This window comes from Sabethes cyaneus, chromosome 1 (genome assembly GCF_943734655.1).
Source record: "Sabethes cyaneus chromosome 1, idSabCyanKW18_F2, whole genome shotgun sequence".
Taxonomy (NCBI): domain Eukaryota; kingdom Metazoa; phylum Arthropoda; class Insecta; order Diptera; family Culicidae; genus Sabethes; species Sabethes cyaneus.
Window position 1 is genome coordinate 142075265 of NC_071353.1, and position 27105 is coordinate 142102369.

General features: G+C 44.0%; 5 protein-coding genes across 5 annotated transcripts; 1 reads left to right on the forward strand and 4 right to left on the reverse strand.

The window, feature by feature from the left end:
• Positions 1–1870: 1870 nt before the first annotated feature.
• LOC128746319 (uncharacterized) lies at positions 1871–3929 on the reverse strand. Its single transcript, XM_053843368.1, has 2 exons — positions 3074–3929; positions 1871–3018 (listed from the first exon to the last, which is right to left on the reverse strand). The coding sequence occupies exons 1-2, from the start codon at positions 3927–3929 to the stop codon at positions 1871–1873; spliced, it is 2004 nt and encodes a 667-aa protein (XP_053699343.1).
• Positions 3930–7679: 3750 nt separating this feature from the next.
• On the reverse strand, positions 7680–19819 carry LOC128742595 (DDB1- and CUL4-associated factor 6-like). Its single transcript, XM_053839010.1, has 6 exons — positions 19718–19819; positions 18448–18589; positions 9327–10063; positions 8568–9265; positions 8247–8502; positions 7680–8185 (listed from the first exon to the last, which is right to left on the reverse strand). The coding sequence occupies exons 2-6, from the start codon at positions 18551–18553 to the stop codon at positions 7880–7882; spliced, it is 2103 nt and encodes a 700-aa protein (XP_053694985.1). The 5' UTR covers positions 18554–18589; positions 19718–19819; the 3' UTR covers positions 7680–7879.
• A 3174-nt stretch (positions 19820–22993) lies between these two features.
• Positions 22994–24483, forward strand: LOC128739629 (origin recognition complex subunit 5). The gene is made up of 2 exons (XM_053835129.1): positions 22994–23621; positions 23657–24483. The coding sequence occupies exons 1-2, from the start codon at positions 22994–22996 to the stop codon at positions 24481–24483; spliced, it is 1455 nt and encodes a 484-aa protein (XP_053691104.1).
• A 10-nt stretch (positions 24484–24493) lies between these two features.
• LOC128739641 (DNA polymerase subunit gamma-2, mitochondrial) lies at positions 24494–25633 on the reverse strand. The gene is made up of 2 exons (XM_053835139.1): positions 24862–25633; positions 24494–24801 (listed from the first exon to the last, which is right to left on the reverse strand). The coding sequence occupies exons 1-2, from the start codon at positions 25631–25633 to the stop codon at positions 24506–24508; spliced, it is 1068 nt and encodes a 355-aa protein (XP_053691114.1). The 3' UTR covers positions 24494–24505.
• A 1-nt stretch (position 25634) lies between these two features.
• Positions 25635–26284, reverse strand: LOC128739649 (glutamyl-tRNA(Gln) amidotransferase subunit C, mitochondrial). Its single transcript, XM_053835148.1, has 2 exons — positions 25947–26284; positions 25635–25887 (listed from the first exon to the last, which is right to left on the reverse strand). Exons 1-2 carry the CDS (start codon positions 26210–26212, stop codon positions 25635–25637), a joined length of 519 nt encoding a protein of 172 aa, XP_053691123.1. The 5' UTR covers positions 26213–26284.
• Positions 26285–27105: the final 821 nt, after the last annotated feature.

Sequence of the window (27105 nt, forward strand, 5' to 3'; positions counted from 1 at the left end):
TCCTGCCTGCTATTCAACATTGCGCTTGAAGGTGTTATAAGGCAAGCGGCGATCGAAATGCGGGGCACGATTTTCAATAAATCCAGTCAATTTATCTGCTTTGCTGACGACGTGGATGCTGTCGGCAGAACATATGAGGCGGTGGAAGATCAGTACACCAGACTGAAACGCGAAGCAGAGAAGATTGGATTGAAGATAAATATGTCTAGAACGAAGTATATGCTGGCGGGCGGAACCGAGCGCGACAAGGCTCGCTTGGGTAGTACCGTGGTAATCGACGGGGATGAGTTCGAGGTAGTCGACGAGTTCGTATACCTTGGGTCACTGGCAACAGAGGACAACAATACCAGCCATGAGATTAAAAGACGTATTATCAGTGGAAGTCGGGCCTACTACGGACTCCACAAACACTTGCGGTCGAACAATTTGAGCCCCCGTACAAAGGGCACACTGTACAAAACGCTAATTAGACCGGTTGTCCTCTACGGGCACGAAACGTGGACACTACTAGAAGAGGACCTACGAGCACTCGGAGTTTGCGAACGGCGGGTGCTAAGAACCATCTTTGGCGGAGTGCAAGAGAACGGTGTATGGAGGCGAAGAATGAACCACGAGCTCACGCGTCTCTACGGCGAACCAAGTATTCAGAAAGTGGTTAAAGCTGGACGGAAACGTTGAGCAGGACAACTGCCTTTCCTGCAAAAATGGTTCTCGCATCAAATCCGGTAGGAACAAGACGAAGAGAGGCACAGCGAGCGAGGTGGCAAGACCAGGTGGAGCGAGATCTGGCGAGCACTGGGTGCCCGCGGAACTGGAGATCAGTTGCCATGAACCGAAACAGATGGAGAAATTATACTGCGCAGGCCTTGTCATAAGACATTAGGCCAATTAAGTTCAAGAGGTGTAGAAGTGTAATATCCCAAGCCCAACGTAGCTTTAAAAGCAACAGTCGAGGAATTTTTGAACAACCCAGTATACAATTTGGTTTGTATATCTCGATTACAATTGAGAAATACGACATCATTCATATCTGAACGAAAAAGTTATATTGCACACCACGTAAGAACATATAAGTTTGTCTGTGATACGTACGAAAATTTTGACAATCATTTGTAATTCTATCTTACGCGGTTTTTAGAACACGCAACTTAATACTCCAGAATATATGATTGAGATATAACTTAATATTGCAATCATCAATTCTACTCTATAATTCACAGTCATGATCTGTATATGAGGACACGCACGACTGCAAAACAACTTATTGTTCACTTTGTTTTGATATTTGACGTATTCTACTAATCATTATACAATTTCAATGTAAAATTAACATGCATACGATTTATTGTAAACTTTCCATTACGATATTGTGTTATCTGGGAAGCTAAAATGATGTGGAAAATAAATTAACGAAGGTCGTTCTTCGGACAGAGAGAAAAGGTTCCATTTAAAGTTCAAAACGATTAAAGGGAATGCAGAACTTGCTCTAAACGGTATAGAGATCGTTGTTTTTGTAGATGACGTCATTGTAACACTAGTAGGCGGAGTGCCGATAAAAAGAAGTAAATGGATATGAAAGCACTGTGAACGTGACTCTGGTAGAAATTATGCTAGTCATCATATCTTATCAATACCTGTCTCAACAAACGGCACAAGTGTCTCTCCCTCAAAGTTTTACGTTTGTTGTTATCCCGAGAGAACAAGATGATGCAGAAAATCTAGGTTCAGAGGAGATATGCGCCCTACAAACCCAAAAGTTACGTTATCTGTTTCCAGATTCCTCCTCGTTGCATGCAAAGCATGTCTGAACACATTCCAAGCCGATTTCCCAAACTATCAAACTGTAAAACTGTACCGCGCACATTTATTTCTAATTCATGAATTTAAAATAGATGAGCTCAGCAACAAACGCCGCTGTGCTGACAATCAGCCCGATAACCAGCAGGTAGAACGGAAATTGCATATCTATTACCGTGAGTACCTTGAAGTCCGAACTCTGGGAGTTTCGTATCTGTTCCCAGTGATGCAATGTAACATTATAGTTCATTTGCGCGATCCAGTGGTTGATCAAACCGCCGTTTAACATACTCAACAGCACGGCATTGACCTGTTCTAGCAGCACGGAATGATACCCGACTACGTAAGCTAGATTGTACAACCGTGGACATTCCGGGATCATGAACAGCTGCTTGGTGGACACATAGATTGCGTTATCTAGACCAAGCGTGGCTCGTCGTGTCACTGTGGCTAGATGTGTAGTCTTAGAAACAATACTTAGCAAAGACTGGCTTGTCGGTTGCAAAACGAGCTTGCTACGAAGCGACTCCATCATCGGACTGTAGTTGGCAGGGAAGACGTCGTCCATGAATCCTGCGTATTTAACCGGAATACGTATTCCGGCTGCATCCAACTGATGTAGACTGGTTATGTCTTTGTAGTAAACAGGATTAACGAATATGGAGGATAATCCAGACTGGAACATCGAAACGAATATCAAGCTCACCAAAAGGAAACCAAACAAAAACAGACGTTCTGTTCCGGATCTTGTGAATCGGCGATAAGGAGCGCTAACCAGTAGGATATAGGTATCGACGCCAATTTGAAACATCTTTCGGTATAATGGTGCATCCCGTGTGGTGTTGGTGAGATTGAACAGCTCTGCGAGATGGTACCGCTCCAGACGAGTTTTCGCTCGCATCCTAATCCCAGTTCTCAGGAAAATCCATACGATAGAACAAACAATTCCCATCAAAAACAGCAATCCCCACAGATCGGGAGGAAAAATGGTAATCGGCAGCAGATACTCCGGTACTCGGCTAGCTTTCTTCACCAGACAGCAAAGCTCGTCGGTATAGACTCCACTGGTAAACTCAATCTCACGGCTGAAGTAATCCTTAATGAAGAATCCGACAAAACTGACGTCGCTCTTGTGACGCATCAGACGACCGATTACACCGTCAAAGGTTCCATTCGGTAGAAGACTGCCAAAGTTGTTTTTATCCGGAGGTAAATGAATAGCTGAAAGTTTTTACTGATAAAATAGGAAAAAATTATCCCAAAATGACATATTTACCGGTGAAATTTAAAGTTTCAACGAACACATCACAAACCATGGCGTCCGCTCCTTGAAAAAGGATCGTGCTATTTCCGGCTGGAACAGTATACGTCGACCAGAACATATCGATCCTTAACGGGTATCCATTGAAGTCTCCCTGAGGTATTGTGGGTCTATATCCAACCTCAGCCAGTTCGAGTAACAAACCAAACGAACTACCGTTTTTCGCAAAAGGATCGTACGTATGTATACGAAAACCATCCAAAAGAAACAATCGAAAAACTCCTCGACTTCTCCAAACGGATCGGAACAGTGCCCAAGCTTGGTCCCGTGTGAATCGTTCTTCGCTGTCCAACACAACAAAGTACGTTGCTGCAGGGTCTAGCAAGCATTTCATCGACTTATTGAAACTGGTCATATTCGCAAACACTATATAGCCTTGATACTGATTCTGGTCCCAAACCTTCGCAAACGTCTCAAATGATCGATCCCATTTGATAAACTTGACTACCTCCTCAAAATCTTCCTCTAGTGCTTCAGTGACATTCGTCGAAGTAACGACTGGGGTGATAACCGAAGATCGTCCGCCAATACATCCTTCTTCTTTAGAAAATGTTTGCTCGTAGACACGGAAACGTTTCCACTGAAAAATACCACTAGCATTCGATCCACCGCTCCGTATTAGATGATCAATCTGATCCATTTGATCCTTCGGATCTTGGTTTCCTATAACAATATCAATATCGTCGATCTGATTGAAGATTTCCACGATATGAGCCTGGACTGTCGTATTACGCAACCAATCGAGATTTCCAGAGGCCTGCGGACCCTTGCGGCACAGCAACATAATGACCACCAATGATAGGCGAAGCATTTCGCTTCTTTGTTCCTTTCTACCGGTTGGTCGAACAGAAGGCCTCCGTCTGAGTGGACAAATTCACACAGATGGTACACCAATTTATCGGTTCTCAAGCGAAATTCGGCAAAAAAAGTATCGGATAATGATGTTTGCTCATTAGTCAGGATAAAATATTGTACCGCGCGTCGCGTCGGCCGGCCAGTGTTATTCGCGTCATCTATCAATCCGTCCGCTAGACGACGCAAATTCTGACGGTCAGACTGCGTGGTTTATGCGAACAAGAATGCTTCATATTTTATGCATCACTAAAAACGGGTATCCCCGTATTTTCGGCTCGCTTGGCACAGCGTACCGTGCGTGTAAGCGGTCTATTGGATTTAGTCCAATAGTGCTTCAACATCCTGCTGGCTTAGCTTTCAATTATGAGGTAGTGCAGAACCGACAAATTATGTTGGTAAAAAATATACAGAGCGATTTTCAATCGGAACTGACTGTTTTCATTGATATTAACATAAATGTGCACCAATCCTATGAAAAGATATACAACAATCCAAATTTCAGAAAATTTTAGGCCCATATTTTTTATTTGACATTCAGGATGTAAATAAGAGTGACCACGAAAATCATCAACTTCACCAACCAATCATTTTAGTAGGTCAAATAAAAGGTTTTTTGATGAGCTATTCAGAAAAAATGTTAGCATGAAGTCTAACTTTGGTTAGAAACGATTGCAAACTCATCATAAGTGTTCGTGAGTTGGTTGAAAACACATAATTAGTCTGAATGAGGGCCGAGTCACATGTACATACCACTCGATAAGGTTAAAAAACTGAGCCTGTGGGTTTTTTAACCGAGAGGATATGCTCAAAACCTGGTCAGTAATGTATTAGACTAATCTCAAGTTTTTAGTCTTGACCTTGAAATGCGGGCATACATATATATTAATATTTTTTTGAAACGACGGTTCTACAATTGATGAAGGGACGGTAGGGGAAAGAAATGAAATTTTTTTTGGTGAAGGATGGGAAGAGCGGAAAGGAAGGGGGGGGGTATTGGTAGCTATGCTTGACAAGTAGTCATTTTGACTCCTACCTTTTGTCCAATGCTGGAAGGTTTACCTACAGTTTACCTACAGCAAGCAGTGTTACAGGTAGAAGCAAAAGGTGTAGAAAAGTTTGGTTAGTTTTCAATACGAACAAAACATCAACAGGTAAATGATAAATTACCAATTAATTGTACGCTAACGATAAAAATATCTGTAAAAAACCTATGTACAAGTGTATACTAACATCCGTGTTCAATCCGTTTGAAGCACCCTCCTTCAAACGGAGGCCTACCCCTAGGGCTTGAGAGCGCGACCATCGTCAGTCAGGCCTCCCCACGTGTCGATCTTCAGTGGATGATCCGATTTTCCATTACACCAACCGAGCGACTTGTGATACCCACTACGCAGCGACCGTTCGTGGCCCTATACACCACCGATGAACCGATCCTCTGGGAACAAACCGTGTTAATTGCCGTACCCACCACACAAGCGATCACTATCGTTCTTTCGTGGCCCTATACACCACCGAGGGTGTGACGTCTCCCGGTTGTCAGATTCGGAACATCCGACCAAATCACCTCGTGGCTCAACACCGTGGCCTCGTATTTACTATTTATCCGTAACTCGTATTTATCCGCAAGCGATTTGAGAAATCGCTGAAATCCGTCAGCCGCTGGCACCGAACGTCCACCGAAGAAGAAACGATCTACGACGGCAGCATGCCGTAAGAAGACCCAAAACTAACCCTTAGAATAAAGAACTTATGTAAAACCAAGGCATCTAAACGAAACTAAACAATATTTCTCATAATCAATGTGTTCTTGAAGGTGTAAGTCCCCGAATGTGCTCTTTTCTCATATATCGCTTCGCGATTTAGCCCTTGGTAGGTTAGTGTAGGAGGCCTAGGGGATACTGCACTGTTGAGTCGGCCGAACGGATTCAACCCACGTTAGGGTCGTCGCCATTTCGTCCGTAAGTTTTAGTTGAGCATTTGATGTACCCGCCCTGAGGTATTCTAGCCGGACCGGGATTGATCTCTAAAAACATGCTCCTTCACGGCAAGAAATCCCTGCCTGGCGCTTTAGTGAAGGTTGTCACTGCTCTCTGCACAAAAACCCATTCTGCCCCGTTACAAGGTCCTTCGTCAACTCTGTAGGCGTCTCCCCAAGGATTGACGTTGGCGCTGTGGCATAGCTCCCCAAAGCAAGTGCAAGGCAACTTGCACGTAGTTCAGCAATTATGGTGTTCCACCAGTAGATTGGGCAGCGACCGTTTCTCGGTTTACGTTCGGCATAGTCGCATCTCACGCTTTTGTTAATGCTGCTGTCAACCCTTCCGCTTCTGGTACGGAGAAATGCGCTCCAATCTAAGCTCCCACGCGATTTCGTCTGGCTTTCAGATGGTTATTGGTAAAGGAAAATTTTCAGCAAATTTTTTGACAGGTACCAAAAATAACAGTTTGGTACCTATGAGTGGGACATCGAAAATGTATATGTGTTTGACAGCCACTTCAGCCCCTAAAGGGTTTACGTTCAGCTTTACTAATACCTTTAGTAGGGTGCGCCCTGTTGGATTGATTAGGCGACTGCCCCATCCAACCGCCCACGCATTAAAGTCGCTGGCGATGACATCTCAGATCACTAAGCTCCTCAGTCAGCTTGTCTAGCATCTGGTTAAAGGGTTAAACTGATCAATCGTGTATCGTGGAGGTGTATAGCAGCTACAGAGGAAGTTAACGGTGTTAACTTTGGCGATCACGAAGTCTTCATCTGCACAATAGACTACTTCTTGAAGAGGATATCTTCCTACCATCCATATTGCCGCTATTTTCAGTCAGTTTATTGAGTATTAACATTTACTTATATTGTGTGCGAAAAAAAGTATCTAAAAGGAAAGGATAGAAACCAACTGGTAACAGTACATCGCCGAAGATCGTTCTTAACACTCGTCGTTCGAAAACTCCGAGCACTCGCAGGTCCTCCATGTTTCATGCCCGTAGAGAAAAACCGGTCTAATAAACGTCTTGTACAGGAGCACTTAGTACGGGGAAATAGTCTTCTGCTGATAATACGCCTTCGAATCTCACGGCTGGTATTATTGTTCACCGTTACCAGTAAGCCAAGGTAGACAAATTCGTCGACTGCTTCAAACTCATCGCCGTCGATCATTATACTACTTCCCGGTCGACCTCAGTTGCGCTGGCTGCTTCAATGAGAAGTATGTTTGAAGCTATTTGCATTCCAAACGGTCTCTTTCCCATACGGATGGTCACTGGGCCTTCAAATCTATTATGATTTCTTTCTCCGAAGTTACCTCGTCCAAATCCTTGCACTGAAGGGTCGCTTTCGGGCACAGGGCTCTCACTTTCACCCTGTTATCCATGGCTCTCTCATTTACTTCGTGGGAGTGCTTTTGTGGTAGGTCCTTCTTCAGCCCGAGGATCATCTTCAGCTCTCTACTCCAAGATTTTCGATTCATTAATTGCCGATCCGAGAACTGTTTGAATTTGAACAATGAATGACTTGCCGCTGCCTCTGTTCTGGCTCTTGATTCTGCTCGTGCCGCTGTAGCACTTGCTGAGCAGAAGACGCTAGCGATTTTAAGATGTTACTGGACCATACGCAAAAAAATCTTAACCTTTATATAAGCTAAATTAAATATTATCTTCAACTATTACTGAATTACTTTATTAATATAAATATTTATACAACAAAATCACATCATGCTTGTCTACGCAGCCGACCGAGTTGTTAATTCAAAAACTTCGATATAAACGAATTAGTTGGTGAATCTCTTTTACACGGAATTGCGAGGAGGGCGAGGCAAAGTTTCAAAGTTAGAGGCTCTCAAAGCGTATGTCTGCGTGCGTGCGTAATACATCGTTTCCCGTTCGCCAAAAGCTCGCTGCTCGCAACCCTCCTTATAGGAAGTGTTCCGAATTCCCGCCATCCGATGAGCTGGTTTCGTTATTTGCCGCATCTCCTCCGCCGTTGCTTGGGCCGTTTGGGTCCCCACCACCACTACTACTGTTGTTGTTGTTGTCATTGTTATCGCCATTACCGTCGCCATCCCGTGCGGAATCATCCGCTGCCGCCGCAGCGGCCGGTGGTGCATTCCGCCGATTCCGTAGCGAATGGATGCAAGCTAACATTCGTATCATAAACGACGCTGGCACGGTTATGGTGTCTTTGGTCTCCTCCAACATCACGGCGTTGCGTTCCATGAGCTGAAAGGATAAGAATTGATTAATAAAAATGTTTTATAAGTTTTTTTTAGGAATAACTCACATCGTTGGCTTCCTCGCGATCGAAACGGCTTGGTTCTTCGTCCATGGGAGACCACACTTTAATGTCGTAATCAATTCCGGACGTAGCCAGGATGGGCAGCGTCGGGTGCGGCTGGACGCAGTTGACCACGTGCTGGTCAGCTTCCATTAGCATCACCAACCGGCCGGTGGCCCGTTCCCACGTGAATACATGTCCACAGTCTGAGCCGGACATTATATAGTTATTGCCCCAAAAATTGGCTTCCTTAATCATGGTACTGCCAGGAGAAATGCACTAAAATTACTTCATTGGAACTGTTTAGCAGCAGACATTGAAACTTACCGCGCATTTCTGTGACCGACGTACTTTCTTATAACATAGTCGTAATTAATAACTTTTTGTTCGAGATCGTTCAGTGCTTTCAGCTCTTCTTCATAGGAAGAGTCTGTCTGCTTCTTATCAGACTTCTTTCTTTGGTTTGGTTTGCTTCTTTTGTCGTTGTCATCTTCGTCGTCTTCCTCATCGTCATCGTCATCATCATCATCATGCTCGGCATTTTCCGGGGAACAATCCCGCTGTGTGCCACTGGTAGACGGCTGCGGTTCTTGATCTTGGTCTTGTTCCGTACCAGACACAGCGCTGCTGGCAAAGGAGCGAAAATCGTCCACCACATTCGCCAGGTCCCTATCGTTCGTCAGTTCGTTCGTTTGGGTCAATCCAATGCGTGTTCGGGGGTCGGCCAACATTCGCGACAGAACCTCGGTCATACGATGCATGATCGTAGCTTGAAGTTGTGGACGAGCCTGGCCGGCCCCAAATACTCGGGAGGCCATCTCACGGGCCGGACGTGCATCCGGCCCGGTGTCGGACCAGTCGCCACGCAAACGCAACCGACGCACCGGCGGTGGACTATCAACGCTATGCTGCAGCTTGGAAGACCGCTTGCCTTTGTCGGAACTGCTGGACGCCTGAGCTGTCGTTATCTCAATTCCATCTTTGGTTGCATCAAACAGGTACAAATGATCGGACGAATAGTTAACCTACAAAGAAAAAAGCAGGATTTGAGACTAACGTTAAAAATGGAACTAATCTCAAACCTACCAGTAATTCACACTCATCCTGGCTATAGGCGATTGAGGTCACACGGAACGAACGTTTTTCCATCGAGGGATTTGTGAACATCTTTACCGGAATGGTGTGCCGTTCGGTCGGTGATCCCGGAGAATTACAATCTACCAGCTTTAGGAACCGTCTATCGTAGATCCGCACGTGACTGTCCGAACTGCCGACGGCAATATAGTTCATTGTGATCGGCGCCAAGGCCATAGCCGTAACTGCCGAAGGACTCAATATCAGAATGTTGTCTTTGCAGCACGTTTTCAAGCAACGCGTCATTTTTCGCAAATCGAACAACCGAACCGTTCCATCCTCGCCGCAGCTCATAAACGAGCGCGGTTCCGTCGGTATAGTCAAGACCTCGTAAGTGGTTCCATTGCTGTGACAGTTGAAATAGTTCAAGTTCCGCTCGTGTGCTTCCGCCGGCTGCAGCGCAACATCCTTTAGTTCCGTATACAACACGATGCCGTCCCCGGAGCAGGAAACGATTTCACGATTACCACTTTGTGGTAGAAATCTAGCACTAAATATGTTAGCCCGATGGGTCGTCTTGTGCTGAAACAGAGTCCGACCGGTGAAGGGGCTGCTGATAACGATATGCTGATCGTCCGAACCGGACAGCAACAGTTGACCATCGTCGCTCCAAAATACCGTATTGACGCAACCCTTGTGCACCTTTAGCAGCTTCCACAGGTCCAGTCGCTGGATGAGATCTACGCTGTCTGAAATAGGAAATAATACATATAGTTTATTTGATTTAGAGTTTAAAACTACAAATAGATAAATTGTCTTCTCGACCGAGGAATGGACTGTAATTAGTTTTACGGAACATCTGCTTTCGGTTAGCTTCCAGCAGTTCGCAGGTTCAAATTCACCAACGATTCCGCCTCTAACAGTAACATTTCTAAACTGTCGTCGCTTGGGTATTGTGTACTGTCGAAAATCACTCGCAGAACGATCTTCACCGTTCTAATCGCCCTTTCCCACGGGCCACTTATGTGGGGAGTGGTCGGCACAATTAAGTACGACGTGGAACTCGCATTCGTGAGCTTTGTGAAACCTCGTAGTTGGCGTCGAGGAACGACGCTGGTCTAATAACCCAGTCATCGTATGTTAGAATCTTAGGTTTATTGTCTTGATCTTTATAAAGAAGTCAGGCATTAATTTTATTTATAACGGTGGTAGTCTTCAATAAACGGATGTAATGTAGAAGAACAAAGTAATGCAATCAAAGTATTCAACAAAATGGGACAAGGAACACGTGAAGGATAAAGAGCGAAAAATTAGATAAGGAAGGATCATTGAACAAAGGCTTACTTGGTTTGTAGTTCATTTCCCTTTACCATGCTAAGGGATCGACATGTTGAAGGTTATAGTGAAAGCCAATTATAACCGACCTAACCGACCATGATTCGCCAGTATTGCTTAACCATTGAACCATAGAAGACCGGTAAAAGAAAATCTCTAAAACCTTGATATAAGCGCGCGACATCTTTTAGACTCCACTAACGCTGATGGGGTTGAGTTATTTTCAAATACAAGTTGTGCTTCTTCCCCTTCTTCTTTTTCTTCTTCTTCTTCAGCAGCGTAGAGCCGGGGTGGCTCGTGCTGTTTCAAGCACTCGTCTCCATTCAACTCGGTCTTGGGCCACTCGTCGCCAATTTCTTAGTCGTCTCAGAAGTCGCAAATCGCTTTCGACCTGGTCGAACCATCCTGCACGTTGGGCCTCTGTTCCTGGTGCCGGTGGGGTTGTTGAAGAAGACTATTTCCGTCGCACTGTCGTCCGGCATCCTTACGACGTGTCCGGCCCACCGTAGCCTGCTAACTTTCGCTAGATGTACGATGGGAGTTTCCCCAAGCAGTGCCTGTAGCTCGTGATTCATACGCCTCCGCCACTCTCCGCTTTCAGTTTGTATTCCGCCATATATCGTCCGCAGCACTTTCCGCTCAAACACGGCAAGGGCGCGTATGTCCTCCGTAAGCGGCGTCATGGCTTCAAGTCCATAAAGAACTACCGGTCTAATAATGGCTTTGTACATTGTTAGCTTCGTGCGGCGGCGTATGCTTCCTGATCGTAGCGTTTTACGAAGGGCAAAGTAGGCCCGATTTCCCGCTTGGATGCGCCGCTGGATCTCCTTACTAATGTTGTTGTCTGCGGTCACCAGCGATCCCAAATACACGAACTCCTCTACCACTTCTAGTTCGTCGCCGTCAACGGTTACCGTCCGTGGGAGGCGCGCGTTTGTTTCCTTTGAGCCTCTTCCTTTCATGTATTTGGTCTTCGACGCATTTATTTTTAGCCCAATTCTCCTAGACTCCGCTTTCAGTCTGGCGTAGATTGCCTCCGCCGTCGCAAAGTTCCTGGCTATAATATCGAAGCCATCTGCAAAGCTTAGAAGTTGACTGCCCTTGGTAATAATCGTGCCTCTCGTTTCGATGCACGTTCGTCGGATCACCCCCTCAAGAGCGATGTTGAACAGCATGCAGGATAGACCGTCACCTTCTCTCAACCCTCGTCGCCTCTCGAAGGGACTCGAGAGTGTCCCAGAAATGCTTACGAAACACATCACTCGATCCAATGTAGCTCTGATCAGTCGCATCAGTTTGTCCGGAAAACCGTATTCGTGCATTATCTGCCATAGCTTGTCTCGATCGACTGTATCGTATGCTGCTTTGAAATCAATAAAGATGTGATGCGTGGGCACGTTGTACTCCCGACATTTCTGCAAGATCTGTCGGATAGTAAAAATTTGGTCCGTAGAAGCGCGAGCCCCCATGAAACCAGCCTGATAATTCACTACGAAACCTTGTGCTATCGGTGACAGCTGGCGTAACAGGATCTGGAAGAGTACCCTGTAGGCGGCGTTTACCAGCGTAATACCACGATAGTTGCAGCAGTCTAGCCGATCACCCTTTTTGTAGATGGGACAAACCACTCCTTCCATCCATTCCTCCGGTAGCTTTTCCTCCTCCCAAATCCTCGAAATAACCCAGTGTAGAGCTTTTGCTAGCGTTTCTCCGCCATGTTTATAAAGCTCTACCGGTAGGCGGTCCTTCCCAGCGGCTTCATTGGTCTTCAGCAGCCTGATTTCTCGTTTGACTTCTTGGAGATCAGGTGCTAGGACATTACTATCTTCCATGGGCGCTCCTAGGTTAATTTCCGTTCCGCATCCTTCTGCGACTTCGCCATTGAGGTGTTCATCGAAGAACTGTTTCCATCTGTCGACCACCTCGCGCTCGTTTGTAATTCGATTCCCTCCCTCGTCCCTACACATGTCAGGTTTCGGTGTGTAGCCCTTCCGAGTTTGGTCCACCTTCTCATAAAACTTGCGCGTGTCATTAGCTCGAAATAGTTGCTCTAATTCTTCACGATCTCTGTCCTCCTTTTGGCGCTTTTTTCTCCTCAGGATCGTGGTCAACTGGTTCCTAGCTCGTCGGTATTTGGCCAGGTTCTCTCTAGTTGCAATACTTAGATAATTTTTCCAAGCATTTTTCTTCTCCTCCACCGCTTGTTGGCATTCCCCATCAAACAAATCATTTTGTGTACTCCGAGGCTTAATACCTAGTGCCGCGGTAGCGGTCTTTCCGATGGCCGAGCGTATTCTGCCCCAACCGTCTTCGAGGTTTGAAGCACCTAACTCCTTGGAAGAAGGCAGTGCCTCATTCAGTACTCGCGGGTAGTTCTCGGCAGCTTGTGGGTTATCTTGCTGCCTGATGTTCAGCCGAGGAGGGCGGCTTTGATGTGTCCGGTATACGGTGGACAGCTTTGAGCGCACATGTACTGCTACTAGGTAATGGTCAGAATCAATATCCGCACCCCGTCGGGAGCGTACGTTCGTGATGTTAGAGAAGAACCGACCCTCTATGAGAACGTGGTCAATTTGGTTCATTGTACGTTGGTCAGGTGATCTCCAGGTGGCTTTGTGGATATCCTTGCGCGGGAAAAAGGTGCTTCGGATCACCAGGCCTCGGGAGGCAGCGAAGTTTATACATCGTTGGCCGTTATCGTTTATGTCGGTGTGCAGGCTATGGGGTCCTACCACCGGTCTATACATTTCTTCCCTACCGACCTGGGCGTTCATATCCCCGATGAAGATCTTGATGTCCCGTGACGAGCAGCTGTCGTACGTTGCCTCCAGCCTCGCGTAGAACGCTTCTTTCTCATCGTCGGGTCTATCTTCGTGCGGGCACTACACGTTAATGATGCTATAATTGAAGAAACGGCTTCTTCCCCTGTCTATTGTAATCAACTATAGAACGAAAAGTTCTAACTCATTTTATAATGGAACGACGAAACTGTACAGGTACCCAAATTTTCCAGCCTTTGTTGGCCTTCACACCTTGTTCCACTCTGTGTCTATAAAGCACATTTGATTCCGTTATGAAGATTGTCTTGAAATGACCTCTTCCAGCTGCCTTGCTAGAAATAATGCTGCAGAATCATTGATCTTGACCCCTTGAATACTCTTTGCGATGTGATTAGAGCGAAAGCTGTTGCCTCGCTGATGACCTCTCCGCTCTTGAAGCTGCCACACGTAACTTTGAAGATCTCATGTTCGGTATTTTTTTGCAGAAGGAAGCATCATACTACGTGGTAACGATTTCGTGACATAAACGTCACAAATCTGAGAAAATCCGATTTTCCTACTTATGTTTACCAAAACCCCTATTTGTTAAAGGCCCCCCGCCAAGTCGCCATTCATAATTTTATCATTTAGTCCATTAAATTATCTTTCCGAAACATCTAAACATTCGGAAATTCGTCAAGTTTTCGCTGTGATATAGCAGTTTGAATTTTGGGGTCAAATTGATCCCAATGCACTATGGTCCAGAAAGCCAAATTAGGTGGAAAAAATTGTTTACTCAGTAGTCGTTGATTTTAGACTATTTACGTGCTAGTAACAAAATCTTGATTTACGATGCCGCTTTTTTGGCATGAGCTATTTTAGGGTGACCCTTGAATTAACATAGATCCAGAAATTATCTTCAAAACGAAACAAGATAGAGCGATATTCACTTCAGCAATTTTATAGCTTGAAGTATTTTGAGTAATATTGCAGAAGAAAAAATCCCTCTATCTTGAACCGTTTAGGGCGATTTTCCTGAGTTAAGTTAGGGTGACCCTGCTATTTTGTGATTTTTCTCCATTACTTTTTTATTTTGCATTTCTCGCAAAACACTTCTTCAGATGACTTTTGAGGCTCAATAAGACGCAACTTTTGGTGCAGAAAGAAGTTGGCTATCTACTTTACTTCTAAATTTATATTAAATTTTGTGATAAAAATAGGCAGTTTTCAAATGTTAGTATCTTAGAAAGATGTAAGCAGAATTTAAATCGGTTGATTGCGTTTGAAAGATCGTGATTTTTTGAGTATAATATCAAAAAAATGGAGAGTGGATTTTTGTCTATCTCAAATAAATCAACTTAGAATATAAGGGGTTTTAACAGATTTAAGTTCATAAAAGTAAACGAGTTGCGCCATAACTCCGGAAGGCCTTGACTGTTCTTGAAAAAACTTGGCGTACATGTTTCTTGACATAAATAAATCAGCACAGGGGGTTGACAAAAGCGTAGTAGTTGCTAAAAAGGGGAGGGGGAGGTACAAATAAGTAAAAGTGGCTGTAATTATCTTGTATTTAGACCGTTATAAGTTGTGTCAGTGGTCCAAATCTAAGAGAGAATGTATAAACTTAACCTCATGTTTGTTGACTTGAACTTTATAATGAGGTTAGACATTGAAAACGGTAAACTTTCCAATAAACAGAGGCAATGGTAGACAAATTAATGAAATCATATGTGTTTCATAGTATCATTGAGTGGAACTACCGAATGAGAAGTTGAAATAGTTTTCTACCCGCGACGGAGATTTCCGTGATTCGTACCTCCCCTTTCATCAGAGGCCACCATCCTTTTGTCTTTCAGCCACTTGTACACCTATTTTCGATAAGGTTGAAAGTCTCAGGCGAGCGAGTGTGAAAGCATCCAAAGCTTAGTCCACTGACGGAAGCCTACGCCAAACAACTGCTGGTGCTGTGTGCATACATTCTGCTAGCTACACACTCGCGAGGGTACAGCCTCATAGCAACTTTTTGCACATCCCGCCCGCGAATCAAAAGCTCACGAGCTGTACATAGGTCGTGAGCACGAGCCAAACGCTAGGATGTATGGATACGGATTTTACTTTACTTCTATCCTTCTTCATTTCACACCCTCGATTACACACGCAGGTAAGTGTGCGGGCCATTACGAGCGATAGGTATCAGCTGCTGGGTTGCAATGACGAGCGTAAGCAACGACCGTGGCTGATAACTAAATAGCCAAGTATAGCAAAGCCTAGGTGCTAAATTCCGTGATCGAAACTAGACCTTCTGTTTTGCCATCATCTTATCTCCCAGCCACTTGTACAACTTCTAACGGTCCAAATGCAAGATATTATTATTATTAATCTATATTTGAGAGTCAGTCTGTGGCTGGTTCGCCCCTTAATGCAAGGTAATCGCAGCCACTTTTACATATTTGGACCCCCCCCCCCCCCTTTTAGCGAACACCCCCTTTTCGTCAACCCCCTGTGCTGATTCACTTGTATCAAGAAACATGTACGCCAAGTTTGCTGAAGAACAGTCTAGGCGTTTCGGAGTTATGACGCAACTCGTTTACTTTTATATACTTAAATCTGTTAAAACCTCATATTCAAAATTGATAGGTCAACTGCGCAACACATCGCCAAGTGATTGCAGTTTGTAGGTAAGATTCCTGGGTTGGGGAATCTCTCCAAGCAGAGCCTGTAGCTCATGATTCATACGCCTCGGCCACTTCCCGCTTTCTGTTTATACTCCGCCAAATATCGTCCGCAGCACCATCCGCTCGAACACGGCAAGGGCGCGTATGTCCTCCGTGAGCACAGTGTTGTTGTCTGCGGTCACCAGCGATCCCTAATACACGAATTCATCTACCACTTCTAGTTGATCGCCGTCAACGGTTACCATCCGTGGGGAGCACGCGTGTTTCCTTTGACCTTCTTTCTTTCATGTATTTAGTCTTCGACGCATTTATTTTTAACCCAACCCTCCTAGGCTCCGCTTTCAACCTCAAAGTTCCTGGCTGTTCCTTCTGTTTCGATGCCCGCTTCTGAATCTGTCGGATGGTGAAAATTAGGTCCGTAGCGGCGCAACCACCATGAAGGACGCCTCATAGTTCCCTACGAAGCATTGTGCTATCGGTAACAGCCGGTGTAACAGAATCTGGGAGAGTACCTTGTAAGCGGCGGTTACCAGCATTATAACGCGATAGTTGCAGCAGTCGAGCCAATCACCCTTTTTGAGCCATGCACAAACCACTCCTTCCATCCATTCGTCCGGTAGTTCACCTCCTCTCAAATCTTGGATATTACCCAAAGTAGAGCCGTTGCCAGCGCTTCTCGACCGTGATTGTAAAGCTCTGCCGGTAGACGGTCCTTACTACTTAGCGGCTTTGTTGATTTTCACTTTTTCAGCAACACGATTCCTCGTTTGACTTCTTGAAGGCAAGTACTGGGACATTACTATCTTCCATTGACACTCCTTCCTAAGTTATCTTCCGTTCCGCCTCTTTCTGCAACTTCGCCATCGATGTGTACATCGAAAAATTGCTTCCCTCTGTCGGCCATCTGGCGCTCGATTGGGATTAGATTCCTTTCGTCCTTCCTACACATGTCAGGCTTCGGTGTATAGCCCTTACGAGTTTGGTGTAGAATGCAACTGTTGACATAATGACATATACAATGATATCGGGTAAATGGCGTAATGATTCGATGGGTATCCAACACATGATTTGCTGCGTTCTTGATTTTGCAGAAATCTCTTAATTTGCATACAAATGACAGCACATATCTGCATTTTCATTTACCTCTGCTATGTCTTTTAAAGTCAAAATTACATAGTTTCACCAGAGGTTGCTGTTTCCCCAGAACTTCGGGAGCTCAATCTTATAAGATAATATCGACTGGACTAGGTAAGACAGAACATGCCGTGGTTGAGCGAATAAAAATGCAATCCTCAATCCAAGCCAAGACGATTGCAATATCACGCCACAACATTGTTTTCTGGATACACCGCCAAAGATGGTCCCAAAAGCACACGACGTTCAAAAACGGCCAGTGTTTTCAAGTCACCGTCAAGCATTGTCCACATTTCGTGCCCGTAGAGGATTACCGATTTAATAAGCATTTTGCACATGGTACATTTGGTGCGGGGGTTACCAGACCTTAGGGTCCACAAGGCCCTAGTAAATACTACTTCCAGTAACAATGCATCTGCGTATTTCTGTGCTACAGTTGGTATTCGCGACGCGACACAGATTTGGTCCGTTGTCAATCGCCCGTCCACAAAACCGGCTTGTTATTGTATTGCCGCAGCTCTGGTAAATCCGGTTCCTGTACTGCTATTTTACACTGACACGAAGACGATCGTCGAATGCACCATCGGTGAGAACATTTCGTATGTAGAGCACCCTCCATAACTCACGGTAGAAGCACCGTACTATAGAATATCATATCTCTGTTGGAATCTGAATGTCCTTCTAGAGTTTAAACTGATCTTGACTGAAATCCATGATTTCCCTCGGAGTACGAGAATACACCCTTTTTTGACGATCTTCCCGAGACTTTCACGTAGGTTTGTCAATTTCGATGTGATTTATCCAGTGAACTTTCATTTTTATTCCACAAGAGTCATTAACTCTCTCCTTGTTATGATGTTGCAAATTCAGCCTATTATATTTTAAATATGCTCAAAAGTATGCTTAATCCATCGATTTATCGATATTATTTTAAAATCTTTTTAAAATGCAGGTAACATTAACCGATAGGAAAGCGTCATATCTGCCGATAAAACAATCAGACTGTGACAAAATCGGTAAAAAACCGATGTTTTCACATAGATTAAAAAAATCTCGTTCATTCCGGTGAGCAACTAAATCCCCTTTCTTAGTGACTATTTTTGCACGCTTTTTTTTGTTCATGTGCTGACGCCAGAAAACAGTATCTATATCTGTCCCCGTAACAAGGTACCATAACAGTAGTAGTAATCACTCTTTATTTTTGTTTGCTACCTTATACTAAATGCTTACCTTTGCTGCTGCTGGCGAGTCGTGGCCCGTACAAGTCACCATGATAAGCACCACCGTTGTAGAGCGTGCGGAAGACGCTATTGCTGTTTCGATCCCGTGGCCTCATATCCCCTAGTCTAGTTACAACAGCTCACTGTGTCACCTAGCCAATGAAAAAAGAGAACCAGTACAATATGGATGGATATCGTTATCCGTTGCGAACAAACGGTCTCAGATTATTTAATTGTACAGCAGTATCTTATCGGTCGGTAACAAGCACATTACACGCGTGAGTCGCTGATGTTCTCGATTTGCACATCCTATCTTTTTTCTTCAGCGTTTAACTATTAGGTCAAATACTATTCTTTAGTTATAGACCATTATTCTCGGCGAGAAATAAACGACGCTGTCGGCTTGGTGCCAGCGTCGCAAACGCAACCCCAGTCAATGATATAGCACATCAAGATCAATGGCATACCAACCCCACGCGCGCTGGCGAGTCGACCAAACACGAGCAGCATTTTTTGCGCGGTTCACAGAATCGCGAAACCAAAAAAAAAATGATGATAGAAATATTACTTATACGTAAAATAAGTTCTCGCAATGTCGCGAGCTACGTCTTCCTCGCTCAACGGTGCGTTTATGGTTTGCATTTGGATTGGAATGTAAACAGCTTACCGCGTCATCATCGACTACTGGTGTGGATTGGGATTGGAGCAAAGTACCACTAACGGTCAAGATAAATGAGTCCTGTCCGTCGTCATTAAAATCGCGAGGGTACGCGCAAGAGGAAAGAGCATCTGTAGTCAGATACCGAAGAAGGTGCTAAAATTAGACGAGCTCAACTATACGATACCTTCCTTCCTGAGAAAATGGCTTAGCTCGCGAAAGGTGAAGATAACTTTTTCTCCAAATACAGAACCTTTTTTTACATTTTGCCGATAATTTGTGGTGTGATGTCACTGACTCATAAATTCGTACAACCAACTCGCTTCGAATGGTTACATATTATTGTACGTCATTAACACTACACTTCTGTCTGCCTGGCATATTTTAAGAACTGCTAAGTAATATTTTCCCTTGACAGACAGTTAGGATACCGAACCGAACCGAACAAGGGTGAAGGTCAATACTTTTCTTAGAACCATGCTCTTTTCTATTTAAAAGAGAAAAAACAATACTTAAATATACGGAACAGATTAAGATCATTTTCCTTCTTTTCCTTCCTTAATCGACCCATCTTTACCAAACTAATTTTGAACATTCATGAAAACACTTCCTACTAGCTTACCTTACAAATTACAGATGGGCTTTTTACAAGCCTTTCAATTTACTATACGAAGCATTGCAAACTCAAGTAAATATTCGAAGTTAGTTAAATATTGTAACCAAATCTAAAAATTTTTACTCTAAACTCCAATTCCGTAACACTGTACTACACAGTACCAAAACGAAACGTCAACTGATTTGACTGACTGCCGCATTGACAGCATACTGCCTGCATAACAAAACACTGTTCATCAAGTGCTGGCACACATATACAAACGCATTATCTCTGCCAGCAGCAGTAGAGATGCTAGCTGATCTTATAAATTTTACAACACCACAAAAAATGTCAATCACGCTATGCTTTGGTTCTGCGACTTTTAAAAGATCTATTCAAGGTAAACTAGTTTTTTTCTAGACGAATGCGGGACAGGTTGAAGCTATGAGGGTGCTTACGGAAGACATGTGCGCCGTGTTCAAGCGAAAAGTGCTATGGACGATATTTAGCGAAGTGCAAACTGTAAGTGGAGAGTGGCGAAGGCGTATGAACCACGAGCTACAGGCATTGTTCGGAGAGATTCTCATCATACATCCACTACATCTGTTAAAAGCCGGTAGGTTATGCCGGACACGTCGTAAGGATGTCGGACGATAGTGTGCCGAAAACGGATCGCTTCAACAACCCCACCGACTTCAGGAGCAGAGTGAGCCGGCATGCAACATGGCTCGACAAGGTCAACAGCGACTTGCAACTTCTGAGACGTATCGGAAATTGACTACGAGTGGCCTTAAGGCCCCCATACACGTACGTACATGTTGGCCGAAAATGTTGGTGAATTCATGTTCGTCCAACACGCTCGCATGTGTGTGAGTGCCACGAACCAAACTGGCAGAAGAAAATGTTCGGCTCGGCGCTCGGTCGGAATGAACCTCCAACATTTTGTTCATTTCCAACCCAACATATGCGTACGTGTATGGGGGCCTTTAGATCGAATTCAATACGACTGCTTGAAACGACGGCAACGGCGGGACATATTGAACGGAACATTTGCTAAATTGGTTTGTAGTACCTATATACTTACTTACTTTACCAGCCAAGAGACGGGGTGGCTCTTGCCGTATCAAGAATTACTCTCCGTTGTATCCGGGCCTGGGATACTCGTCGCCAATTCGTTGCACGTCTCAACCTATTCGAGCCATCTAGCACGTTAAGCCTCTCTATTCCTGGTGCCGGGTGGAGTTCTTGAAGAGAACAGATTTCACTGCACAGTCGTCCGACATCCTTGCAACGTGGCTGGCCCACCGTAGTTTCCCAACTTTCGCCAGGTGTACGATGGAATTCACTCCAAGCAGTGCATGCAGCTCGTGATTCATACGCCTCCGCTACTCTTTGCTTTCCGTTTGTACTTCCGCTGTCCGTCTGCCCGGCAGAACAAAGACCCAAGTAACAATTTCAGGCCGATCAAACGCTTAGTTCGCTTCCCTGCCGACGGTTATCTGCCGTGGCTTTCATGTAGTCCATTGGCTATAAGTGCAGAGACTGTAGATTACAGAGGCGCCGAGACATTCAAAAACCGCTAAATTTTGAACGAAAGCGGAGAAACCTTTATTTATTATAGTACACTCCGTTTTATTTCAAAATTTAGCGGATTTTGAGTATCTCGGCTCCTCTGTAATCTAGTCCCTGTAGCTATAAGCTGTGTCGCCATGAGCCTCTGTCTGAGTCTGTCTCTTTTAAGTTGTTCTTGCGGAGTTCAGTCAACTGCCTCTCTAATACAGATTTCGTTCGCTCCTTTCCTCAAGGCGTACCCCCTGTGGAAATGGACCAACGTTCACGAATTTCTGTGGCTATCGGCCGTTGATGACATCGACGATGAAGTTCCTCGTTGGATATCCAATTGTCAGGCTACAAGGCATGAATGATATATCGCAGGCAGCGTAGGGAATTCGTGACTACGAAGCTACACGACCTCTTTCACCCTCATGAAAGTGCTCATCTGTGAGTGTGCGTGAAGAATGGTTCAAAATCTCTCTGTTTCTTGCACTCTAACAAATTCCTATCCTTGCTTCACGCATATGCTAAGCTTATCCAGGTGGCAGCACCTTATACCCTAGACAGACATACAATTGTACCAGCGTTGTACCTGTACAATTGTATGTCTGTCACCGTGTACAACGATAGAATCACGCAAGCAAAGTGGTACAACGGTGGTTTCTGTACCTACCTCTTTCACCGTTGTACGAAGCTACAACTGCTCGATTTTTACTGCGCGCAGCGCCAATGACTGGTAGTTGTGATAACAAAAACTAAGCAGAATTTTAAATTAATTATTATTTTGCAAGATTTTGGCAAAGATTTAACGCTAAACGCTCGGCATCTTGAAATTTGTGTTTACATTTCGCGAATAGGAACAAAAACCAACGCTTAGACCATGCAATTAGAGATTATCGATGATGAGCATAACCACGTACAACGTACAGTAGTATGTCTGTCACCCTTCCGTTGTACATGTACAACGCTGTACACGTACAACGCTGGTACAATTGTATATGTCTGTCTAGGGTATTACCTTCGTAGTCGCGAATTACCCAGATAACACAAGATCGTACCCAGATAACACAAAATCGTAATAGAAAGTTCACATTAAATCGTTTTCATGTCAATTTTACATTGGACTTCTATAATGATTAGAGTATGTCAAAACAAAGTTAACAATATTTAAATTGTTTTTCAGTCGTGCGTGTTTTCATATATAACTCATAATTGTGAATTATAAAGCATTATAGATGTTTGCAATATTTAGTTATATCTTAATCATATATTCAGGAGTATTAAGTTGCGTGCTATAAAAACCGCTGTATAAAATGCATGATAGAATTAAAAATAATCGTCAAAATTTTCGCACGTATATTGCCTCCACTTTGGTACATATATGCTCTTATCTGACGTGAAATATAACTTTTTCGTTCAGATATGATGTCGTATTTCTCAGTTGCAATCGAGATATACAAACCAAATGGTTTACTGGGTATAAATACCTATAGTTTTTACGTTGTCTCCGCTGAGACGGACCAGGTTTCCCAGGTTGGATAGCAGAATCATGGTTTTTCAATTTATGGAAAAAATTTAAGCCTAAAAAGTTATAACAAATTTGGCAACCCTGATTGGCTGTGGATTTTTGTAAACATTCATCAAATGGCGCGTAAAGTCTTTGGAAACATTGCTATGTGCTATCGTTTATATAGTCTGTTATATTTTCCTTAATTTTTAAATTATTTACCATATTTATTTTTCAAAAACATGAATGAAACAGTTAAACTAGTTAGTGCACATTACCCATGTCGGGAGCCTTTGATTCGAAAGCTGTATCAATTCTACGGAACTGGAGACTCGTTTCCACCGGCAGTGTACCTATATGGACACACATCGACGGGAAAAAGTTCGATTTTGCGAACCTTTCTTCCCCTGCTTAAGGACACCAAATTTGCAATCCTGAATGCCATTGAATGCTACACCAACAGGATCCTGTTCGAGTCGATCATTAACCGTCTGCAGTCGCATGTGCCTAGTGCCGAAAACGGTTACGCGTCGCTAGCGAGCACCGATTGCATGAAGGATTTTGTTGGCCATCTGGAGCGGTTTGATACGCGCTTCGGGTATGTCGTTGTGCTGGAAAATGCTGAACGTGTCCGAGATATGGATCATAATGTTCTGCCAATGTTGCTACGTTTGCCAGAGGTTACCGGTTTGAACATTTCCGTCCTGCTGGTATCGGATCTACCCTTCGAGAAGTACTATGTGCGGACGGGGCTCTCGCCCGTGATTAAGCTGTTTGTGCCCGAGTACAGTAAGGCTGATATTCTGACAATTTTGCGGAATGATTTCCCGAGAGTACAGCAACAGTTGAAGGCGAATGTCAATGATATGTAAGATTATCATTTTTTTTATTGTGAAGATACTAAATAAAATTTACTTTTAGAAAAAGTGGTCTCTCAGATAATGAAATTCAGAGCAAAATAAGCATTCTCGACAGTTTAACCGAAGACTTTTACGAGAATTATCTCAATATATTTTTGAGTGTATTCTTCAAGGTATGTCGTGATCTGAAAGAGCTGCAACTGGTATCGTTCGAATGCTACCAGAGCTACTGTGAGCCAGTTCTGAACGGTACGATTGCATCCAATGATGTTACCAAACTTTGGCGACACATATCCAAAACGATGAAACTTGCGCTCAGTACCATATATATGCGAATGGGTAATGTTAATCAAGAACTGGGTCGTCCCAGTAACACACTAGCCCTGGAGCAAGCTCCAGAAACGATTGAACAGATGCAAACGATGAAACGCCTGGCCCAGAACTTAGAACTTCCCTTCTACGCTAAGTATCTGCTGATTGCAGCCTATCTGGCAAGTCATAACGCCGCCAAGGAAGACAAACGTCTGTTTATGAAGAACCACGGCAAGCAACGCAAACGACTGCAGTCCGTTATGGCTAAGGCAAAAGTTTCCGAGAAAATGGCTACCCAGCTAGGACCGAAATCATTCACGGTCGACCGCCTGCTGGCTATCTTCTACGCGATTCTGGACGATAAGGTGGGTCTGACGTGCAATTTGCTAGCGCAAATTTCAACTCTGGTCCATCTGAAATTCATGATATTTGCGTCCGGTGAGGGCACAGTCATGGAAGGAAGTGCTCGCCTGCAGTGCACCGTCGGGTTGGATTTCATCGTTCATATCGGTAAAATGGTCGGTTTCAACGTTAGACAATACCTGTGTGATTTCTTCTAGGTTTGTAGTAATTTATTTCCCACTAATTTGTAATTATTTGTAATAAATATTGCGGTAAATCGGTAATGTGAATGGTTTCACTGATGGTTGTATCTCGGGAGCGCAGCTGCAGTAGACCGTGCGAGAGGCTGTCTATCCGAACTATGAGACTGAATGGAACTCCCATCATGTCCAAGCTGTGGAGTTGTTTCGCAAGACTGTCGTCCATTTGGTTAAACGGTTGAGACGTGCAATCCAGAACGGTCACGTTCGATCGCCGGAGAACGTTACATAAATGTTTGGCCAGGTCGTATAGCTCATTTAACTGAGCGGTCTTTTCTGTTTTTATGGGAAGAAGTAAACCTAATTTTTGTGCTCAAAATTATTGTAAAATCATACCTTCAACTAAACATAGGACTCCACATTTAAATGGTGCAAGTTTGCGATGAATCCGTACGCTGTCCACTTCGCAAGCGTCCAGCAGAATCTGCAACGTGGCCAACTCGGTGCACTGACGTATTTTTATCACATCCGGTTTGATCTTCCGACCAGAGGGGCCAGTTTCGACATAAAAACCTTCCAACTCGTCGCGTAATTCACTATTCGGAATTAGTTGAAGCTCTTCAAGAATAACTTCATCTTGTCCAAACCGTGCTCGAATGTTGGTGCTTTGACATTTACCATGCACGTCTTGTCGGGGATCAGAGAGAAAGAATCTGCCCGGATCACAAGCGTATCGCATCCACCAAATTTTACGTTGACGCTGGACCTTGTACATGTACTCACGGCTTGATGATGGACTTACAAAGCACCAACGAGATAAGTGACTTCCCGTAGGTAACTTTAGCTCAATCGACTCGGTAACAGGCACTTTTTCATCGGAAAACATTTCTTCGGTGGCGATTCCAAATGGCAGCTTCACGGAAAACGCATCCTTTACAAATTTAAGGTTCTCTTTAAGCGAGAAACCACAGCCTCCCTCGTACACAGCCGTTTCACTGTCGCTTCGAACAAACTCCTCTTTAAGATTATTTTTCAGCATTCTACCTATGGGAGTCAGCTGGTAGGCATCTATAACACCTTTTTGAAAATTTAACGTTAAAAATTTACTATTTCCCCAAGTTTTCAGTAGTTGATGTAACGTTTTCCCTGTACCCAACAACGTTGCCATTCTACTGCCGTTTAACGTCGTCCGAGTCCTGCTCGAGCGGTATGTTTCCGGGTGGAGCTACAAAGTACTCTTCTTCCGTGATTCGAGCATTTTTCAGCACATCCTGCTGAATGTTACCGTCCGTTACCAAGTCCTCACGTAAGTACAGTTTCTGGTCTTCAAGCACCGTATACAGAGGCTCAACCCCTTCCGTATCAATGGCAAGAATTTGCGAAGCAAATTCAATCGAATCCTCTAGTATTTTATGCGCTTCTCTAGAGAAAAATAATAGTAATTTCATACCAAACACGATATTTCATAAGAATCATCTTACTTGCTATCAAGATCGACCAGGGACAGTCGTTCCAGCAATTGAACCGTTGCCTCGTCAATTTCGACCCGTTGCGGAACGACCCCGCCGGTTAGGGGAGAAACGTGCGGTTTCTGCGGTACCTTGGTGGGATGTTTGAGCTCCTTCACGTTCAACTGCTGTGGACTGCCACCGCCGGTAGAACTGTCGATAGGCTTCTTAACAGTGGAGTAGACTCTTGGTCGCAGAACAGAACATCCACAGGACGATCGAAGCAAAATTCTCAACATGTCACGGAAGTGGACGTTTCACAAATATGTATATTTTCTGTGAATTTATTGAGTAACTTTGATATTTAAGTAACTTAAACTGTTGCTGTTGTAATTCTGAATATCATAACAGAGAACACTAGAACAGTTCTGTATTCACCACACCATATGCATATAGTTACTATATATATAGTTCGGCGGATAGAAAATCGGGAGCCAAATAAACGTCAAAAGCGGAGCCAAAAGCTTTTCAAAATCCAAAATGCAGGAGTAATGTTAAAAAAACACACTTTATTTTCATAGAACTAGTCATTTTCAACACCCGCCAGTGATTATTTTTCGTAAAAAACCTGCGCATTTCACCATAATTTCAAATTTAATTTCATAAATCAGGGATGCCAATTCGCCTGGTTTTCTATCCGCCGAACTATATATTGTCAATTGCAAGGAAAATTGTACCATCCAAAGTGCGATATCGCTCATAAAAGTGCTATTTTAGCTTAAATCGTTTCGGTCTCTTCGGTGCACTTATTGCTTGGAAGATAACGAAAAAGTGCGCCGAAGATACCGAAACGATTTAAGCTAAAATAGCACTTTTATGAGCGATATCGCACTTTGGTTGGTACAATTTTCCTTGCAATTGACAATATATAGTAACTATTATAGTTACTATATATATAGTTCGGCGGATAGAAAACCAGGCGAATTGGCATCCCTGATTTATGAAATTAAATTTGAAATTATGGTGAAATGCGCAGGTTTTTTACGAAAAATAATCACTGGCGGGTGTTGAAAATGACTAGTTCTATGAAAATAAAGTGTGTTTTTTTAACATTACTCCTGCATTTTGGATTTTGAAAAGCTTTTGGCTCCGCTTTTGACGTTTATTTGGCTCCCGATTTTCTATCCGCCGA